The sequence below is a fragment of the Electrona antarctica genome (genome assembly GCF_951216825.1).
Source record: "Electrona antarctica genome assembly, chromosome: 13".
In the NCBI taxonomy this organism is placed as follows: Eukaryota; Metazoa; Chordata; class Actinopteri; order Myctophiformes; family Myctophidae; genus Electrona; species Electrona antarctica.
Window position 1 is genome coordinate 29,885,639 of NC_136794.1, and position 20,874 is coordinate 29,906,512.

The following is a 20,874-nucleotide window of genomic DNA, read 5'->3' on the forward strand; positions in this document are numbered from 1 at the left end:
GTGTTAGCCAAATCCCACTACACATGCACACAAATCCCCCCCAGAGAATTACAACTCAGTGATTGCAGGCTCCCTAATTTAACTGCAAAAATAAAGCAGCTTGCAGTGGTGGAAAAAGTATCAATACTCATGGACGCAAAACAAGTTTCAGTGCAAGCTGACAATAAAGTTGTATCATATTGTATCATATTGTATCGTATCTTACTGCAATGTAGACATACTCTGTTACAAGTAAAAGTCTGGTAATCAAACTGTACTTAAAGTAAAACAAGTATTGGCATCAAAATATACTTAAAGTACCAAAAGTCAAAATACTCATTGTGCAGAATATCAGACTTATCAGTACAGTTTATACGTGTGGTGGGGGGCTCAGAGTGCGTCCACTAAGGAAAGTAGGCTTTCTAATGACACAACCCGCCTTTGTTTTGGTGAGTAGCAAAAACGTTCTTTTTATTTACGCTAAAGAGGAGAGGCTGGTCTGCATTCATGCGAGCGGCGGAAGTTGAGAGTAACATAGCTCTAAATGCAACGCATTAGAGCTATGGATCAGAGCTAGTACAAAATCTTTTGAAAATATCAGTATCACGACGAGCTTGTAGATCGGCCATTTCCAAATAGCCACGCACAGTTTGAATATGGTTGTAAGTGCTCAATGTATGTTTTGTAATAATGATCAAAATCTACAAAGTAACTAGTAAGTGGTAACTAACGTTTTCAAATAATTGTAGTGGAGTCAGCCAATCAAATCCACACTAAGCATGAGCATGAGGTCCCAAAGTCAGTGACTGCAGCCCCTTCTTTCACTGCTAAAATAAAGCAGAGCTCCACTCTGCTGAAAGAAGTCAATAGCAGCACTCAACCATAATGTCACAGCAGACCTTGGCACTTTTAGGCTACTGCACAGCTCCTAAAACCAATGGCGGAGGAGGAGTAGGAGAGAAGCCAACTTAGCCAAGGAAGGGCAGTAATTGTCTCATGCAAAAGTCTTAAAATAGTCTGAAATAATACCTCTTTTGTTCCTGGACCTTTCTTACTCACTAGTCAGTTCAACCGTTGAAATGTAATTGGCCACTTTATTGGATTTGGCAGTGGAACATTTTCCACAAAAAGCCCCGTTTTCTCTGTGAATATGTATAGGAGTAATTAAATCACCAGCTGAAATATTGCCTGTTGAACAGCTGAGTGTGGTCTGTACTGTAGCACAACGTGGTGGAAAAAGTACTCACATTTTTTACTTAAGTAAAAGTATCAATAGCCTACTGCAATGTAAATATTAAGTATTGTTGTCATTATGCAGAATGTACAGTATAACATGTATACGAATCTTTTGTAAATAGGCAATCCAATGTGTCGCATTGCATCATGGTACATTGTGTTGGAAATACTCCAGTGAAGTAAAAATCACACTTGTGTGAAGTGAGTGGCGCCTTTCATCGTGATGATGTATGATGATGAGAACGTCATCATACATAGGTAATCCAATGTGTCGCATTGCATCATGGTACATTGTGTTGGAAATACTCCAGTGAAGTATGTGATGATGTATGATGATGAGAACGTCATCATACATCAGCCAATCAAAGTCATCGATTCCGTGCTCAAACGGACAGACAGATTGAATACTTTATTAACAGTTTGCATAAAAAAGTACAGGAAAGTACAGTTCAATACCAGGTCTGCTAAGAGGATTTAAAACCCAAGTACTATGTGAAAACATATAAATGGTTAGAAATTAAAATAAATAATATGTACAGTACAGGGGACTTTTTACTGGGGCCAGTTTCGAATTGCAGCCACCCGTAAGAGCTCTTTGAGAGTGGTTTTAACAGCTGAATCAGTGTCAGAATCACTTGTGTTGTCGGTGTATTAGCTCTGCTGAACGATGCTCTGCCATCATGGGTCTGGGCTGCAACAAAAGCACTTAAAACGAAGAACAATTATCTGGAGGTCTATGATTTGTGCAGGTCATCCAGAAACCTTTAAGGTGGCACTCGCAGTCTAAGGTTCTTTTCGAAGCCAGTAAGGCGTTTTTACATCTGCTCTTTGTCTAGATGTCAGTACAATTAACCTATATAGAAATATTTAGCTAAATTCAATGTATATGGTGGCTAAACGGAACCTTCTTATTCTGGGCTGATTATCATTACGCTTTACTGTATGTCTAAACCTCATGTACATACTGTACTGTGTATGTCTTTATATTATGTCTTAATGAATTGAATACATAGGACCAAAATGGAAAGAAGCCCTGGATGGATATATGTGTAAATTATGTATTTTTGAGTGGTGTAAACCACTCCAACAACTGGCTTTGTTAGTTTACGTGTCCACGTGTCCACGTGTTTGTTCGTACCAAAAAAATCACACCCGTGTGAACTGAGTGGTGTAAGGTTTTATATAGCATGATCAGCTGTGGTCTGACGTAATGTCTGACGTCCGATGTGAGGTATTATATAAGGTAAGGTATTATATAGCCTGATCAGCTCTGATCTGACGTAATGAAATCACACCCGGATGTGATTTCACAACTGGCTTTTTTTGTGCAGAAAAAATGACCATGGTTGCTACGGTCATCCAGTTCACCCGGGTGTGATTTAATTACGTCAGAAATTATTTTGAACATAGCAACCATGCTCATTTTTTTCTGCACACAAAAGCCAGTTGTAGGAGTGGTTTACACCACTCAAAAATGAGCATGGTTGCTATGGTCACTCAGTTCACACGGGTGTGATTTCATTACGTCAGACATTACGTCAGACCACAGCTGATCAGGCTATATAATACCTTACACCACTCAGTTCACATGGGTGTGATTTTTTTTTCTTCTTCTGGAAGCAACAATGATGGAGCTTGCAAAATAAATAAAAAAGGTTTTACACCTGTAAACCTGTGATGTGACAGTAAAGAGGATAATTTTGTCCCTGTAGCGTGAACAGAACACAGCAGTTGCTGTCATAATCAAAAGATTTGCATCATCACATGCTGTCCAAGTGTCTAATTTCAACCGTTAATCAACTATAATGTAGTGCAAGTTATGCATGGATGATCGTTGATTTTGCAAGCAGGAGGCCAGTACATGAGGATTGAAGCAGTGGGCGTACAGTACTGTCTAGGTTTGTTATAGCGCCGGTTTTCCCTGCTGTTAAAGCTCCATACATTGAATTCAGATTTCCCCAGACACCATCAGTAGGCGGAGATCTCCGATTGTCTAGATGCTGCTGGAGTTAAAGCTTAATTTCAACAGTGGTGGAAAGAGAAAAAAAATATATATATATATATTATATTATATTATAAAAGCACCTAAAAATGTCTGTCTGTCCTTCTGTCTGTCCTTCTGTCTGTAGCCTACACTTCCTTAACCTGACTCTGCCAGATGGCCAATATTTATTAACTTAATTTCAATGCAGAATATTGCCAACAAATTTGCATCACACATCAATGGTGTACTTATGATTGTACTACAGCATTTATTTGCCAAACAAAAGTTTAATTTAACCTCCGAGTTTAATCGATTCTATGGCTCATCATCATTCATTTGCTGTTCATATATTCAGAACGGATAAGGACTTGCAGACAGGCAGACTCTTCACATACTAGAGCATGTCTGAAATAAGTGTCAGAGCTGAAATGGACAATGGACGTAAATATGAAATAAATGCTTAAACATGTAGCTAGGTGTAATGTTAGATCACATGTGAGACCACAGTAGTGAACCTTTCAAGCCTGTTTTCTCAACTCACTGTTTTCGGCAAGACATTGCTCTATAAGCCATATCTCCAAAACTGGTGGGTCAAACTGAACAAACAATATGTCAATTTGAAGCTATGATTCCCTGCTTTCATATATGACATGAAAAAATGAAAATTCAAAAAAATCCATTGGCAGTCCCTCAGTCAAATTTGGTTCCCATATATGGAGAAGGGCTCCTGGGCCTGGCGATGTCGTCTACATCGCGACTATGCATGACCATATATGGGGGCGTCACCACCCAACCAACGAAAAATGCACGTTGTCATAGTAAATGTGACTTGCAGTCGCAATAATTTTATACAAAAAATGTTAATATATTTTCAGATGGGGGTCGGCAGGCAATACCATTTTGGGGCTCCTTGACTTATGTATTTATGTATTTATTTATTATTTTTTAGGATGAGCCTTAGGTCTTAATGGGTCAATGGTGTTTTTCCCCCAGATGTCTTCCTAACCTGTGTGAACACGGAGGCCAGTGCTCCCAGGCCTGGACAACGTTCTACTGTCACTGCTCAGGGACAGGATACTCCGGAGCCACATGTCACAACTGTAAGTTCATCAGAACCCCTGCCTGGAGTGCATACCGCCGCTGTCGGCACGGAGAAACCCCACATCTCCATCTCTGTTGCAATAGTTTTCGTAAAATGAATGCCCTATTAATAATTCATCATACAAGAGTGTGGCACAACAGTCGTGAGCTTGTAGGTCGTTATTTTCCACTATATTGTAATGTTGTTTTTTTTGTTTTGTTTTTATTCCAAAATATAAAATGCATAGAAATAGTGATCATCTAGGATATAGATAAACCAAGAACCCCATCAGTATATCAAGAAATAAATAATCTGTACATTGAAACTATACACTCTATAGGATGCCAGGTCAACAAATGCACCTGACATCTGTCTACATTATAGTCTATATCTAAAATACGTTTTAACCTTTGCATGAGACGGCGAGTTTGTCAGGAAGGATTTTGGACATGAGGTTTCAACCCGACAGCAGCGGTACAGTATGTCATGGCCACCTGTCAGAATGTCTGTCAGAGCACATTATGTGTTCAGTGTTCGGTGTCATACCTGTCAAATGGAACCAGCCGCATTCATTCACTTGTTGTTTGATGTAGCCTTTGAGTGATCCTCACATTTTTAATGCCAAGGACCCCCAAATTAATTTGCCCGCTGACGCCCCCATCTGAAAATGTTTTGTTGCAGGGACCCTCAGAAGAGATTTTCTTCTGAGAAGTTATATATTATAAATGATTTATGTGCTGTGAGCTGATCTGTTATTTTTAAATGATGATTGTGATTAAAACTAATTATGCTGGGGCCCCCTGGAACCACCCCAAGGACCCCTGGCATTCTCCGGACCCCACTTTGAGAACAAATGCTTTAGACTGGATTTCAAACTATTTCCACGGACCCTCTAGTGTGCACTCTTTGAGCCCATTCCATTGTAATAATAATGACTTTCATTATTATAAAAGCTTTAAAATAAGAACAAAATGTGACTTCTAGATCGGCTATTTTCTGTCAATGTTTCCCCCAGAATAGAGAGGCTAGGGCTCAAGTCGTTATAATGCAGCACTTGAGTAAAATGTACTTAAGTTACTTTCCACCACTGCCTATGGTGTATCAATCCTTTCCCGTTGCAGGCTGCTGTCTGAATCAATCAGTTATTGATGAGGCATTAGTGGAAGTCGAGACAATATTCTAGGTGGGGATGGTTATGCTTTAATGTGCATGCTATCATGCTATCAGAAGTACGATCGAAGGTAAAGAAAAAGGCTGCACACAAGCAGAAACCAACGTTTCGACCTAGCAACGTCTTCTTCAGGGATGGTATCTCCAAGGAGAAATACGTTAGAAACACAGTCAGACACAGATCGGTGGTACAGTAGTAGTCAACGAGGACAGGGCTCAGACCATCATCATACAGTACTAGCTGCTACAAGAACAAGCTGAACCATAACAGACAGGCTGTAACAAAAACAATAGCTATCAGGCCTAATAGTGGAGACATCTTGGCTGCTACAGGCTGCCACAATAACATATCATTCTTCTACACCGCTAAGCGTTGTTTCTCTCTCCGCGTGCAGCCATCTACGAGTCGTCCTGCGAGGCCTACCGGCTGACGGGCAGCTCCTCGGGCTACTACTCCATCGATCCTGACGGGAGTGGCCCCCTGGGGCCCGCACGGGTCTACTGCAACATGACGGGTGAGATCAGAGCTCCTCCATCGCCTCACCAGTCGTGCTCATATCCCATAATATTGTTTCCACAATACTCTTTCTCTGGGGTAAACATAAACATATTTTACAGGCAATTACTTTGCCACCTACTGTACATAAATGAGTTACTTTGACCTATAGATATTATCCTTATCCTATTATCCTGTTTTTATTATTGTTTGTTTATATATATATATTTTTATTTCTGTGTGTTAATCAGAGAAAGAACTGAATTAGAGAGGTTAAATGAAAATGCTATTGTGTACGGTGTGGCATTTGCCATCCCCAAACCATGCCCCTGGGTAAATGTGCCAACTGGTTATGCCCCCCCTGATGTGGGAGACAGGCAGCAGCGACATTACAACACTAGTTTGATCCTGATAAAAGTGACTTCTAGTGACAGAGTGGATGGCAATTAAGTGAGAATTTCGCACTAATACCTCCTACGATTGATTATTATGCCCCCTATTCTAATCAACCCCCGGCCCCCCTCTCCACCCCCCAACCCCTCAGTCACAAGGCGAAGAAAATAATCTCATTTTGGTGAGCCTCATCAGCCTGTTGTATCTGCTATGAGCCTCTTATGAGACTCATCAGTTTGCAGTGATAAATATCAGTAATAATGTCAAAGGAGTAAGGAGGTAATTCAAACATACAATGTGTCACAGCACTGAGACCCTGCCATCGCTTCAGACTGGCTTCCGTAAGGGGTCTGATGTAGATCAGTGGTTCTCAAACTTTGTTTTAATTTCAAGGACTGTCATAACTCTGAGTGTGTACATAATGAACCAAAAGCACCCTTGTTTCCATTGTGGTCCATAGTACTCAATTCATCATTAAATCCAACATAAGGAAACAGTGTGGTACAGCAAGCCAGCTAGAAGAGGAAGGAACCCACCTCCAACAACGCAGATGTGTTTAACTATACTGTTTAAAATAGCATTGTATTCACAAAGAAAAAAAAAATGTCTTGTGTGTGTGTGTGTGTGTAGATGACAAGGTGTGGACAGTGCTGACACACAACAGCACAGCTCCAGTGAAGGTCCATGGATCCTCTGTCCAGAAGCCCTACGTTATGAGGTTCAATTATAGCGCCTCGCCGGAACAGCTGCGCGCCGTTGTCACTGGCTCAGAGCGCTGTCAACAGGAAGTGGTTTACAACTGCAGGAAGTCCCGCCTCTTCAACACCTGGGGCAAGTGTGGGAATTTTTCTATATGCTACCCTATCAGCTGATACCTTTATTTCATTTTATTGGCTGGCATCTCCCTTTACTTAGAGATAGGGTGAGAAGTCACGCAAGAGAGACTCTGAGTAGAGTCGCTGCTTATTCGCTTGGAAAGGAGCCAGCTTAGTGGTTCAGTTTGGGCATCTGGTTAGGATGCCTCTCAGGCGTCTCCCTAGGGAGGTCCTCGAGGCACGTCCCACTGGGAGGAGACCCTGGGGCAGACCAAGTCGCAGTTGGAGGAATCACATCGACTCACTGGCCTTGGAACGCCTCGGGATCTCCCAGGAGGAAGTTACTAATGTTGCTCTAGAGAGGGAAGTCTGGAGCTCTCTGGTGGAGCTGTTGCCTTGCTACCCTACTACGGATAAGCGGTTGAACATGGATGGATGGATAGGCAAGCGGTTCTCAAACGTTTTAAAGGACCCAGATAACTGAGTGTACAAATCCATTTGGTTCGATTTTGTCATGTGGAAAACACATATGGTTACTTTTTTTTAAATAGCAAAAGTAGCAGATCTACAAGCTCAAAATGCGTTGCTTTCGAGCTTGTGAATCTGCTATATTTTATATTCATTCAATTCAATTCATTCATGCAATAAGAGAGAGTTACAGACCTGGTTGAATGCTTGATTCTGATTCTTGATTCTGGTAAATCATTGAATTCAGTGGTCTGTTATTCAATAATGACTATCAAATAACAGACCACTAGAGGTAACACACATGAATCACATGAATCAATGTTGTCGTATTTTTGAAAACATTGATCTGACACTCATCACTTAATATGAAAAATGGATGTTTCCAAATCTCTTGGAGGAGAACGCCATGCCACTTATGTGGATGATAATAAACGTGTTACAGTATGTCTAAGAAACAGGATCATTAAAAGAAGGAAAAAAAAAAGAAGAAAAAACATTCTGCTATTTTCAGCCCACCAGATACAGTATGAAATATAATTGCTTCCATTGTTTACTTGAATGCTTCAGCAACTCCCAGTCTGCCACAGACTTTATGGTTTATTTATTTATATTCTTTCTTCTTTAAACATACATGGAGGTTTTTCTTTGTTCAGGGGAAGACCCCCCCCCCACACACACACACACACACACACACACACACACATGACACCCCCACGCCAAAGATTCAGTTCACCCAGACAGACAGATGCAGACATTTGTGATTTTTCAGCTACACACGCACGCATGCACGCATGCGCACACGCACACGCACACACACCTCCCCTTATTGCAAACTTTCATGCCAAAGCCTCCAAGCAGGGCTAGGCTGGCGGTATATGACAGTATTCAAAATGTAGCTAGACACATTTCCCAGTAGACTAGATTTCTTCCAACAGTAAATTACCAATGACATTGAAAAACACCCAGTAGACATGTTCACTGGGTAAATGCATGGGCCCATAGTTGCCCATCCCTCTTTTCACCCAGTCACGGGAGTCAGATACAAACTTGGGTCCTTGCAACTCACAGGGGCATGTGGTCCATGCACTAACTGGCTGAGCCAGCCCTTGTACCGGATTGTCAAATGGACAAAAACAAAGTCCTTAGGCTTCATATGGGGTCATACCTTCATTCTCCATCCTTGTAAAAGTCCAGTCATTACTCACTGTGGCATGCAGCGTTTACATGGAAGTTGGACACGGAACATTGTATATTGCCGTTTAACCACATGAACCCATGAGCGAAAACAGTAGATCTGCAATCTCACAGATCGCGGGGCAACGCAAGACATTGTACAGCTTGTAGATGATCGACTTGTAGATCAGCTGTTTTCAGCAAAGGGATTTGGTTTAGAGGCCAAAAGAGGGGGCCAAGTACGGATCCTTGGGGAGTCAGTGAAGTACAGTATGTACAGTATGTAGGATTTAAGTTGCCTCACTGGCAGGTGAGTCAGTAGGCTACTACAGCAGTGACAACAACACACAAATGCATGTGTGGGGGGCCGGGGGGAGAAATTAGATGACATACAGTTGGGTGCCACCGATATTGTCCCTTATCATTTGACCCATTTAGGCCTGACCTCAAAATTTTAAAAAATCATTCTAAATCCTCCAGTTTTCTGAAATAAATATTTTCACGATTTTTTAAAAATAGCAGACCTACAAGCTCGTAGCGCGCCACTCGGTGGCGCGCTATGAGCTTGTAGATCTGCTATTTTTCAATAGCTAAATTATAACAATGTTTAAAACACCAAAAGGGGTTCCCGCCCAAAATGGGTTAACTGTCCTTTTGCGCAGATCACGCAAACCTCAGCAAAAAGAAAAGGACAATATCGATGGCCTCCAACTGTAACATGAAAAAAGTGTAAAAAGCAACAAAACAACAACAAAAGTTGTGAATAGCAAACTACCGAATTGTGTATCAAATATATTCCAGTAGAAAGCAGTTTTCTTGTTTTGAGGTCAAACTATTTTGTGTTATTTTGCAAAGATAATTATCCGTAGATGAGCCCTTTTTCTTGGCACAAAGGCTTTGCGAGTGTTACCCGTCCCCCTCTCTTACTGTAAACACATAATCCAATTTCCCCGTGTTTAAGCACGTAGCATAGCCAATTTCCCCGAGATGACTTTAACTTCACTGGAAAAACAAGACGGCAGCACCACTTACTTGTCAATTTTAGACGCAGATCTATGCTGCTTTGTGGCCTCCGTGTTCTTCAATTATTAACCTGGCCTTCCTCCCAGGAAACCCAGATCTATAATTGTTTCCCGTCTCCAAACAATCCTGACATTAATGAATAGCAAGTAAATGATTTTTTGCTAAGTGTGTACACCAAATGAAAGCATCCCTAAAGTGTACGCTAACACTACATTTCAAAATATCAAGGTCGTGCTGTTGTGATGCGAGGTCGGGATAATAATTCATAAAGGAATTACTTTCATATTCCGGAAAAAATGTATTGGCTCTGTCAAGTGATTGTCACTGTTATTTTCATTTGAAGGACAATTTAAAGTGAAGAGAGAACTCTTCCGATCCGGTGTGCAGCAATTTATTTCATGTCTTTTACAAACTGGCCTTTGTTTTCTAGCACAGCAAGGCTTATTGTTCGCGGAAATGTCTATATGACGAATTGGGATGCATTTTATATTTGTCATTTGAGACTGTATTTTATTTTCCTGTATTGTTGGCTATTATAGCACGCTGTGCATAATTTGCTGCAGTTGCCTGGACATAACGTGTGGGTGCGTGCGTGCGTGCGTGCGTGCGTGCGTGCGTGCGTGCGTGCGTGCGTGCGTGCGTGCGTGTGTGCGTGCGCTCCAATGTATGGAGAGGCAGCTTCCATTGGTGGAAGAAGTACTCAGATTATTTACTCAAACCCCAGCATTTTTATTGTGGGGAAGACGTTCGCTGAAATGGATGGATGGATCAATAATATACAGATTGTATATGTATTCAACATTTTACTTGAGTAAAAGTACAAAAGTATAGGCATCAAAATATACATAAAAGGTGCATTGTTATATTTAAAAAAAGTAAGATGTACATGATCACAATGTGTCGCAACGCATCGTGACCTTGTAGATGGGCTATTTTCAAATGGATTAAGTATAAGATAGGGCTTAATTGGTAAATGTATGTTTTCTGATGATAATCCAAATCTACAAATGAACTGCAATTTCCATGTAAGCACACATGTGATGTAGTGGAGTAGAAGTATAATGTATGTAAAAAAAGAAGGAAATACTCCAGTAGAAGTAAAAGTAACTCAAAATTACTGTTGCTTTCCACCACTGGGGGAGCTGGAGAGGCCTCTTGCTGCTGAGGTTCCTAAAAACACACACACACACACACACACACACACTGACACACACACACACACACACACACACACACTTTCCACCTGCTGAAGCTAATGAGGCCTGGCTGACAGACATGGCTAAGGGCCTGGCTGACAAACAACCCATGCCTCGGGAGCGTCAGCGGACGCCTCACTACACTGCTTTGATCACTACCCATGGCACTATTCTAGCGGTGGCATCCGATACGACTCTGCCTGCTGGCTGCGTGTTCGTGTTCGTTGCTTCCTGGTCGTGTTTTGTCTAGCACGTGTGGATCGTCGGCACTAATGGGATTCACCTGCACCTTATAACAAAGATATTCAATTTTGAAAGATCATCGTCATCATTTTTCGACCGCAGTCGAGATCATGGATTTCACAATGCCATACCAGACCTTCCGATCCTTCATTGCCATCCCCATTTCCTGCTTACTGATGCATGTGTCCCAAGCGATGACATCAGGGAACAACAGTTTTCTACCTGCTTTGAGGCAGGATTCCACAGAAGAAGGGAAGATATAACCTCATTGTCAGCTCTGTAGCAGTGGCCGGCAAACTGTGTTCTTCTGGATTGGACTAGTGAAGAAACACTGGGAAGGTTGCCCTATATTTGATTAGTCGATGGGTGACTCTTCCAAGACAGATTTTGCGCTCTCATTAGAAGGCAGGTGTAAGTGCCATCCAACCGTTTCTCTAATTTCTTTGAAAGTGTCCATGTCTCGTAGCCATAGAGTAGAATCGGTACACAAATCCTACAAATGGTACCATAAGTTGGCGCTGCTTGATCTTGCAAACGTCCGATGTTTACTGGTGCTAGATCCCGCGAGAGTTTGTTGCTGAGCCAGAGAAAAGTCGATAATAATGTAGATTTTCTCCTGATTTGTCTCTTGGGAAGATTGTGTGGCTTGTGACGACTTTGTCCAATATTTAGTTCAGTGACCGGGAGTGTCTAAAGAATCACACTCTTCCATTGGAAATAATAGACCCCAACCTACTTCCAGTCTCCTAAAAAGGCAGCTACTTATACATCACACAGATATGAGAAGTAAACCGGAGATGACATGTCTTTCTTTTTTATTTTATTTTCATGGTGGGTGAATCATGTTTTAATGTGATGGGTGGGCCAGGTTGTAATGTAGTGGGTGGGGCAGGTTGTAATGCGATGATGGGTGGACCAGATTGTATAATACGACTAACTGTAGTTGTGGTGGGTGGACCAGGTTGTAATGTGATGGGTGGACCAGGTTGTAATGTGATGGGTGGACCAGTGTTGTAATGTGATGGGTGGACCAGGTTGTAATGTGATGGGTGGACCAGGTTGTAATGTGATGGGTGGACCAGGTTGTAATGTGATGGGTGGACCAGGTTGTAATGTGATGGGTGGACCATGTTGTAATGTGGTGGGTGGACCAGGTCGTAATGTGATGGGTGGACCAGGTTGTAATGTGATGGGTGGACCAGGTTGTAATGTGATGGGTAGACCAGGTTGTAATGTGATGGGTGGACCAGGTTGTAATGTGATGGGTGGACCAGGTTGTAATGTGATGGGTGGACCAGGTTGTAATGTGATGGGTGGACCAGGTTGTAATGTGATTAACTGTTATTACAGACGGTACTCCTCTGTCGTGGTGGGTGGACCAGGGAGGAGAGAGGAGGACCTACTGGGGAGGATTCCTGCCTGGAGTTCAGCAGTGCTCCTGCAGCCTGGAAGAGAACTGCATGGATATGAACTACTTCTGCAACTGTGACGCCGACACTAATACATGGTATGATTTTAACATTTTAATGTTTGTTTTTAAATCACTGAATGGTTTGGCAAGTCTCCTCCAAGGTCATTTCGGTCTTCTGACAAGTTGAAACATATAATTGTCCCGATGGCCGGCTTAAAGACCAGAGGTAGCCCCCAAATTATGGAATGAGCTCCCCTCCCTTCCATATCAAACTGGCCCCCGCCGTTGAGACTTTTAAATCTCGCCTTAAGCTGCACTTTTTTGCCATAGATTTTTATCCAGTTTGAAAGTTGCATGGTCTCTGCTTTGATTCACTGTCTGCTGACGCTGCTGCGTCTTGTATTCTATACCTGTGGTGATGTCTGCTCTTGTTGTTTAATGTGTCTCTTACCTTCTGTGTGTGTGTGTGTGTGTGTGTGTGTGTGCGTGTGCGTGTGCGTGTGCGTGCGTGCGTGCGTGCGTGCGTGCGTGCGTGCGTGCGTGCGTGCGCAAGGGTAGAAGAAGAATGTTGCATACAGTAGTGCAGCTTTAAGTAAAACACCCAAGTAATTATTTTTGGCATGATGTTCGTGTGCCAAGGCAACACACACATACATGCACGCATGTTCACACACACACACACACACACACACACACACACACACACACACACACACACACACACACACACACACATCACACAGTACACAAGTGAGCAATGAGCAATGTATGGAACGGCCGACCGCCCGTCCTCTTATCTTACCAGCTCTTCCATCACTATCTCTGATGGGATCAAAATAGCATAGCCGCGCTGACATTGATATGTATTATTGTCCACTTCTTTTCCAATTTCCTTCCCAGATTGGATGCTGCAGCACTCTGTCAGACGTCGCACTACATTTCCAAAGTGTTGCGTCCAGACGAGAGAGAGAGAAATAGAGAGAGAAGAACATTTCCTGATTGTTTCAATCTCCCATCAGTCTTCTTCTCTCTCCTCCATCTTTTATTACAGGGCTAATGACACTGGAGTCCTGTCCTACAAGGATCACTTACCGGTGACTCAGATTGTGATTGGAGACACCAACCGAACGGACTCCCAGGCTGTGTACCGCATCGGCCCTCTGCGTTGTTATGGAGACAGTAGGTGAACCGTTATTGAAAACACTTTGCGCAGACATACCCGCGGCATTATGTGTGTTGTCTGGCCTTTTTGCTGACAAAACTCCTCCTCAACTCCTCATCACTTCATGTTGTCTTTCTTTTTTTAAGCGGGGCTAGCCGGCTTGTACATCTGACTTTGTGTGTCTGTCTGCATGGGTGCTAGATAATAATGCTATGCAGATGTGACTTGTTCACGTTGTGTGTCTTACTGTACATCAGTGCTTCCCGACCCTTTCTGGACCAGGGCTCACTTGAAATTCTCAAAAGCGTTCACGGCCCACACATCTGTCCACTTAACTGTCAGATAGGTGGTTTACTTTAATGATCAATGGAACTAATGTAGTATACTTCCTCAAGTTCTTATAGTCTCTTCCTTAGGTCAAAATATCAGCTTTCCACGCAATATATATATACATTATAGATATAATAGATTCCAGGATTAAACCTACTGATTTTAGTGACCTTTTCCTCTAAATCTAAAGTGATGACGTCAGTGTTCATCCCCTTCGATCAAAAAAAGTGATTTCTCTTTGGAGAATAACATTGGATCATCTTATAATCTCTGTCTCGGTCCAAAAACAAACCCATTGTCCTGGCACTATTGTTAGGGAGGTGGCTCTGTATCGTTGATAATAGTAAGTCACTGATACAGTCTGTTTCTCCCAAAAGTTGTATTCGGCGGTGGCAACATTCGTGTTTCCTCACCTCATATCCATAATTATGAGTCAAACCGCCTCATTTGTTTATTTCTGGAACACTTAGAATGGTGTCCACATTTTACCAAATATAGCAGATCTACAAGCTTGTGACATTGTATCTCAGCTTTCAGCACACAACACTGTCATACCTTGAGTTATACTGTGCCAGTATAACTGTGCCAGTATAACTCAAGCTTAATGGTCCTATTTTGAGGGCAGGTAGAATGGTGTGCAGGTAGGTATATACATGGCCAATTTCCGGAGTGTGTGTGTGTGTGTGTGTGTGTGTGTGTGTGTGTGTGTGTGTGTGTGTGTGTGTGTGTGTGTGTGTGTGTGTGTGTGTGTGTGTGTGTGTGTGTGTGTGTGTGTGTGTGTGTGTGTGTGTGTGTGTGTGTGTGTGTGTGTGTGTGTGTGTGTGTGTGTGTGTGTGTGTGTGTGTGTGTGTGTGTGTGTGTGTGTGTGTGTGTCCGCTAGCCGTCTGGGCTATAGGCACCATCTAACGAGGCATGCGCTGCTCGTACATTGCTATTTTCGTCTCACTTTAGTTGCCGGAGAAGAGATGCACACAGATAGACGTCTGCAAAATCACACCAGCTTGCTTTATGTTCTGCTCGTCTGCAGGGTTGCATTTTCTAGGGCAGTACGTGCTTCTCAAACTTTTTCAAGACGAGGACCTGCGGCTGCGGACCCCAGTCTGAAAATGTTTTGTGCCAGGGACCCCCCAGAAGAGAAGATTTGTGCAAAAAAGTTCTAATGTATACTCAAAATAATGAGAGTTGGGGGAGACAATTGCGGCGGCAATTGTTTTTTTACCTATAACTGAATCGATCTGTGTACAACTTTGTATGCGCACTCCCTAGAGGCAATGGCAAAAAAAAATCCCTGCATTTTCCACATCTCCCAGTTTTCAGGAGTGGCCCGTTTCGTACAAAATGCTGCAAATGTCCTGCTCATCCAGAATTCTATCCTGAGATGCTATGAGTGAACTGGCTCTGCATTTCCTCAACAAAAATGAAGAAAATTGTTGCAAAAAACAATCCTCCTCTTGGAGACTTGTGCCCAGAAGGGCACTTTTTCTAGTTTTCCACTGAAAGTGAATGTGCACCTCAGAGAAAGCAGACTCAGAGAGATAAAGGATTGTCCTCCCTCAAATACTATTATGCAGAACAACTGGCACCATTGGTCTACACTCATTTTCAACTGGAAACTGCTACAACTGACTGACTGACTGACTGACTGACCTTTTTATCCATTTATATTAACATATACTTCACTGTATATATTCTGTCAAAAGGATAAAACAAAAAAAGGTTGAGGTTACATTGTTGTCTCCACCAGGCCGAAGGCATGGGGAGAGAGTATGTTTTGCACTCTGTCCGTCCGTCCGTCTGTCTGTCCGTGTGTCCATCCGTCCGTCTGTGAACAGCTAATCTCCGGCACCGTTAAACCCGGTCGATGCCAAATTTTGCACACACACTCCCTGGATGCCAACGTTGAACCTCTGCCCCAAAATGTCCAGAACGGCCTGTTATAGCGCCACCAGGAGGCCGACTTTTGAAATATTTTTATATTACTCCTCAAGATTCTGCCCAAAAATCGTTACACACTATCTCTATAGTCATGTATTCAAGACGGATCTGTCCGATATTTCATATTCCATCCTGATTGGCTAACATTGGCTTTCAAAGTTTGCAGGATTGGCCCTTTTGAAACAAAAAGCCTCAAACGCAGCGTGCAATTTACGTGAAATCTTTCACAGACTTTCCTACTAGCCTGAGGAATATATCCCACCCTTTTCACATTGGCCTGTTATAGCGCCACCAACAGGTGGATTTTTCCAAAACACGTTTTTGGAACAAAATGCCTCAAATCATCCAATTGCCATCAATGGTGTAAGAACAAATGACACCCTTTTCACATTGGCCTATTATAGCGCCACCAGGAGGCCACAACCTGACCTGTCCTGGTGGAGACCTGTGCCCTGAGGGGCACTTTTTCTAGTTATGTACTGTAATGTTCATTAATATACTCTGTCTAATATACTCTGTCCCGTCCAAATAAACCAATAAAGTAAAGTAGATGTTTCAGTCACGAAGAACTAACTGTCGGGAATGTTGATCTCCTGATGCATGGTGTCAACCAGTCCCCCATGTGCCGTAAAAAAAACATACGCCGACATACTTTACAGTTCGCTTTGTAATCACCTCCACTGACACCGTCAAACCAAGGATTAGCCTCTTCCCACTCCCACTTCCCACTCAAGCCAATTTCATTCTCAAATAAAGGACAATTCCGTATTTTACAGGACGGGTGGTAAACCAGTTGTAGTGTCATTAAAAATGTCAGTTTTTTTTAATCAAATAAGTTATAATGAAATTGAGTTTACATGTTTTTTAAGAGTAACTGTATAATCGCAACATTACACTCGCGGGTGTGATTTACCGTCATTTATGAAGGGACAAGGACTGAATGATGTTCAGAATATATATGGGCATATACCAATGACATCAGAGATCACTATATAAGGGCATTAAAGCCCAAATTTGCACTGGCTAACACTTCACATAGGACCAGTGTCACCAAGTATTAACTACATTTATTATTTCCTCCCACATTAATAATCTGCCCTTGGTGGTCCGTTTGAGGTGCCGCATATCCGTTTGCTTGATGAATCTGCATGTCCCGCCCAAGGACATCGTTTTGCTTTTGGGAGAAATTTCATTTCCAAGGCTTTTCTTTCATGACGCTGTGGAAATTACCAGCTCACCCCTGGGCTGCTGCAGTGCACTGCTGCTCTTAAAGGTGATGAAAAGTGATCATTTGATTGGTCTCCTGATTGAATCCTCCTGCTACACTGGTAATATATTCAGCCTAATCCAGCCCAGGCCATTCCGCTACTTGGCTGGGGGTATTCCAGCCTTCCTTGCTTCACTACTTTTTGCTTGTTTCGATAAATGCTAGTTATCAACTCAAGACCTACTTAGTCGTACGATGACTGATGAAAATAACAGATGTAAAAGCTACACAGTGATATCTACACTGTTGAAAGACAGAAACCTCTTTATCTCCATCCATATTCAAACTTATTGTGTTTGTTCGTAAATTAACGCCCTATTTGATCATCCTGCAGTGTCACACAAAAGCAGCACGGAGCAAAGCGTTTTGAGCTTGTAGATCTGCTACAAAGTAATGCTTTTGGACCTCCACCCGAGACAGAGACAATATATTTCCAACCTGAACTAGACATATTTTCCATCTACAAATCAAACTCTTTCAGAATAGTGAATATAATATTACAGTCGCTGAAAAATAAATAGCAGATCTACAAGTGCACAATCCGTTGTGAGCTTGTTGTAGATCTGCTATTATAGAACTGCTACATTTGCGAAGAGATGTGGTGTAGCGGCGGGTAAATGAGCAGTGCCAACTTAGTTATTTTTTAGTATAAAGGGTCTCTACAGCAAGTGGTTAAAACACTGAACGTTTTTACATTCTGCCAATTTGTTCAAACACTTTTTCGCTTTTGGATATCCTATTTTGTTCTCTCTCCACGCTTTGTGGAGTGTCTCTGCTTTGCCCTGCTTTGAGCCAAGAGGCCTAGCTGTCACCATCAGTTATCAGGGGACAAATACAATCTGAAACGGACTTCCCTTTGACTTTGAAATGCACTTTATTGAGCCTGGCTTTAGACACAAACATAAAGAGAAAAGTCCACTCTGAAGTTTCACAGTTTTCACAATTTAGGCATCTTAATCCTCTTACCAGTCCACAATCTATTTACCACTAAAAACCCTCTATAATTGGTAAACTAACACTTGGCTTCCGCCATGAAGATCACGGCATGTAGCACTACCAACATGTAGCGCAAAAATCATACTCCCACATACATTATGAGTCAAATTGTTAAAAAATAAATAGATCTACAAGCTTCCAAGAAACAAAGATTGGGAACCACTTACTTTAGTTGATCGACGTTGGTTCTGGACTCCGTCCATTTGAGCTTGTAGATCTGCCATAACCTGGTTGCTATCTGTCTCTCTTTTTCAGAGTGGATATGGAACGCTGCCTCCTTCTACCAGGAGTCCTCCTACCTGCACTTCCCCACCCTGCAGGCTGAGCTGGGCTCTGACATCTCCTTCTACTTCAAGACTAGCTCCCCCTCAGGAGTGTTCCTGGAGAACCTGGGCCTCAAGGACTTCATCAGAGTGGAGCTCAGCTGTGAGTACACATACAATCTGCAGCTGCACATACGCATATGATTGTTGAGGAGAACCGATTTACTATTAGACGTAACTCGAACGGTGGAAGTCGGTGGCGCGGCTCTGTCGTCGAAACAGTTTTTTGCCTAACTTAATATTAGGGGCTGTAGTCCGTTCTCACCAAGTGGGCCGAGTGGTCCCCCACTGGGGGTCGATTGTGTTCCAGTCACCTGCATGGGTACAGGTGCTCAGAAGTGGCCTATAGTACTATTTTTAATATTGTGTCCTTTCTGAGAGCACTGGCCTCCCTCTGGCGAGTGGCTGAAGCTCAAGCCCCAAATACATTTAACAACTTAAACCAGGGGTCAACAACGTTAATATGTTAGATTTATGTTTATGTTCAGACATTTTGATCGTTTGCCAAAAGCATGGAATTGCAGACAAACAACAACAACAAAATATTCTTTCGTTTTGGGTCTGAGAGGCTAAATGTCATCAAATGGTGGTCCGTGGCTCAAATGGCGAATCAATAACGGGCCTTGAAATGAAAAGGGTTGAAAACCACTGTCATGTCGTATGTACAAAACAAGCACAACAGTGCAGTGTCTGTCATCGTGTGATGGATGGCTCGGTCCCTTCACTGACTGTCATCTCTGTGGCCCCCTCAACCCTCCCCCCTCCCAGCTCCCTCGGTGGTGACCTTCTCCTTTGACGTGGGGAACGGCCCGGTGGTCCTGGCCGTCAAGTCCCACTTGCCGCTGAACGACAGACAGTGGCACTACGTGAGGGCCGAGCGCAACGTGAAGGAGGCCTCGCTGCAGGTGGACCAGCTGCCCCTGCGCTTCCTGGACGCTCCGTCTGACGGACACCTCCGCCTGAGGCTCAACAGCCAGCTGTTTGTGGGTAGGTCCCTGACCTCTGGGTAGGACCCTGACCTCTGGGGCCCTGTCCTGAAGGCCTGCAGTACACACACACACACACACACACACACACACACACACACACACACACACACAGAGATATTTTAGGACGGATGCCGCAACTGCAAGCCTAGAGCTGAATAATAGCAGATCTACAAGCTCACAATGTGTTGCGCTCACAATGCAAATTCACATGCAGTGCAAATTCTACCACACTTCTGGGGACATACATACAAGTCTCACACAGATGCACGCACGCATGTACAGTACGCGCACAAACACAATGCCACACTGCATGGCAGCTACTGCACTCGCCCCCATGGGGTGATGGCAAGATTTACAGTCGCCTCAGATACACTGTGGGTCACAGTATGACTAATAATGCTATTAAATCTTTTTTCTTTTCTTTTTTTTGTTCCATATTCATTTTTCATTATACAGTAACTTTCTGGTTATGCCAAAGAATTACACAGTTGAACAGGTTCAGATATATACGATCTGGCAGAGATGGAATCTTCGGGGGCCATAAATTCTGATTTGTCATTCTTGTGGCTCCGGCTGTTACCGCGGGCTGTAATGGCCTACCAAAGGTCATCCCCGTACTTTATCCTAATAGATATTCCACCATATTTGCATACTTAGTCTTAATGAGAGACCTCACACACTCGAGTGCTTTCCCAGAGTCGCCCTATAGATGCTTACCGGAATTAAATGAAGGCCCTTGTCGTAAATCCTCATCAGCCTCTCTGGGAATTATGATTATAAAGTAGTAATAGTTGGTGGAGTAGAGGGCGGTAACGGGCGTTATGGGTGACTAATGGCCAGTCCCTGTGCGGCAAGAGAGGTACTGTTTTCTTTCAAAAATAGCAGATCTACAAGCTTGCAGATTGTTTATTTTCTAATAGACAAAGCATAAGATAGGGCTTCACTGGCTCTCAACCACCTGCAGTCTAAATGAACCCTCAATGGTCTGTAATGGCCGAGCTACACTAGGCTTTTCAGTGCACGTTTGCGCGCACACGCAAGCCCCACATACGCGCACTTAAAATAGGACTGGATCTATAAGTAATTTGCGTTTTTTTACATTGCAAACTGGGGTTCAAGAGATAACCAATGCATGTGTCACCCTCAGAGTTACGGCCGAGCTATACCAGTCTTGGTCTGATCAGATTGATCATATCGTTTCGAA

The 20,874-nt window shown here is 42.9% G+C and overlaps 1 protein-coding gene across 1 annotated transcript in view; it reads left to right on the top strand.

The window, feature by feature from the left end:
• LOC306935093 (contactin-associated protein-like 5) overlaps positions 1-20,874 on the top strand; it is a 132,228-nt gene that overhangs the window by 89,806 nt on the left and 21,548 nt on the right. Inside the window, exons 11-17 of the mRNA XM_079517950.1 lie at positions 4,193-4,299; positions 5,846-5,965; positions 6,970-7,170; positions 12,608-12,764; positions 13,720-13,847; positions 18,614-18,784; positions 19,450-19,668. Coding sequence (XP_079374076.1) covers positions 4,193-4,299; positions 5,846-5,965; positions 6,970-7,170; positions 12,608-12,764; positions 13,720-13,847; positions 18,614-18,784; positions 19,450-19,668 — 1,103 coding nt within the window. The remainder of the gene's footprint in view (positions 1-4,192; positions 4,300-5,845; positions 5,966-6,969; positions 7,171-12,607; positions 12,765-13,719; positions 13,848-18,613; positions 18,785-19,449; positions 19,669-20,874) is intronic.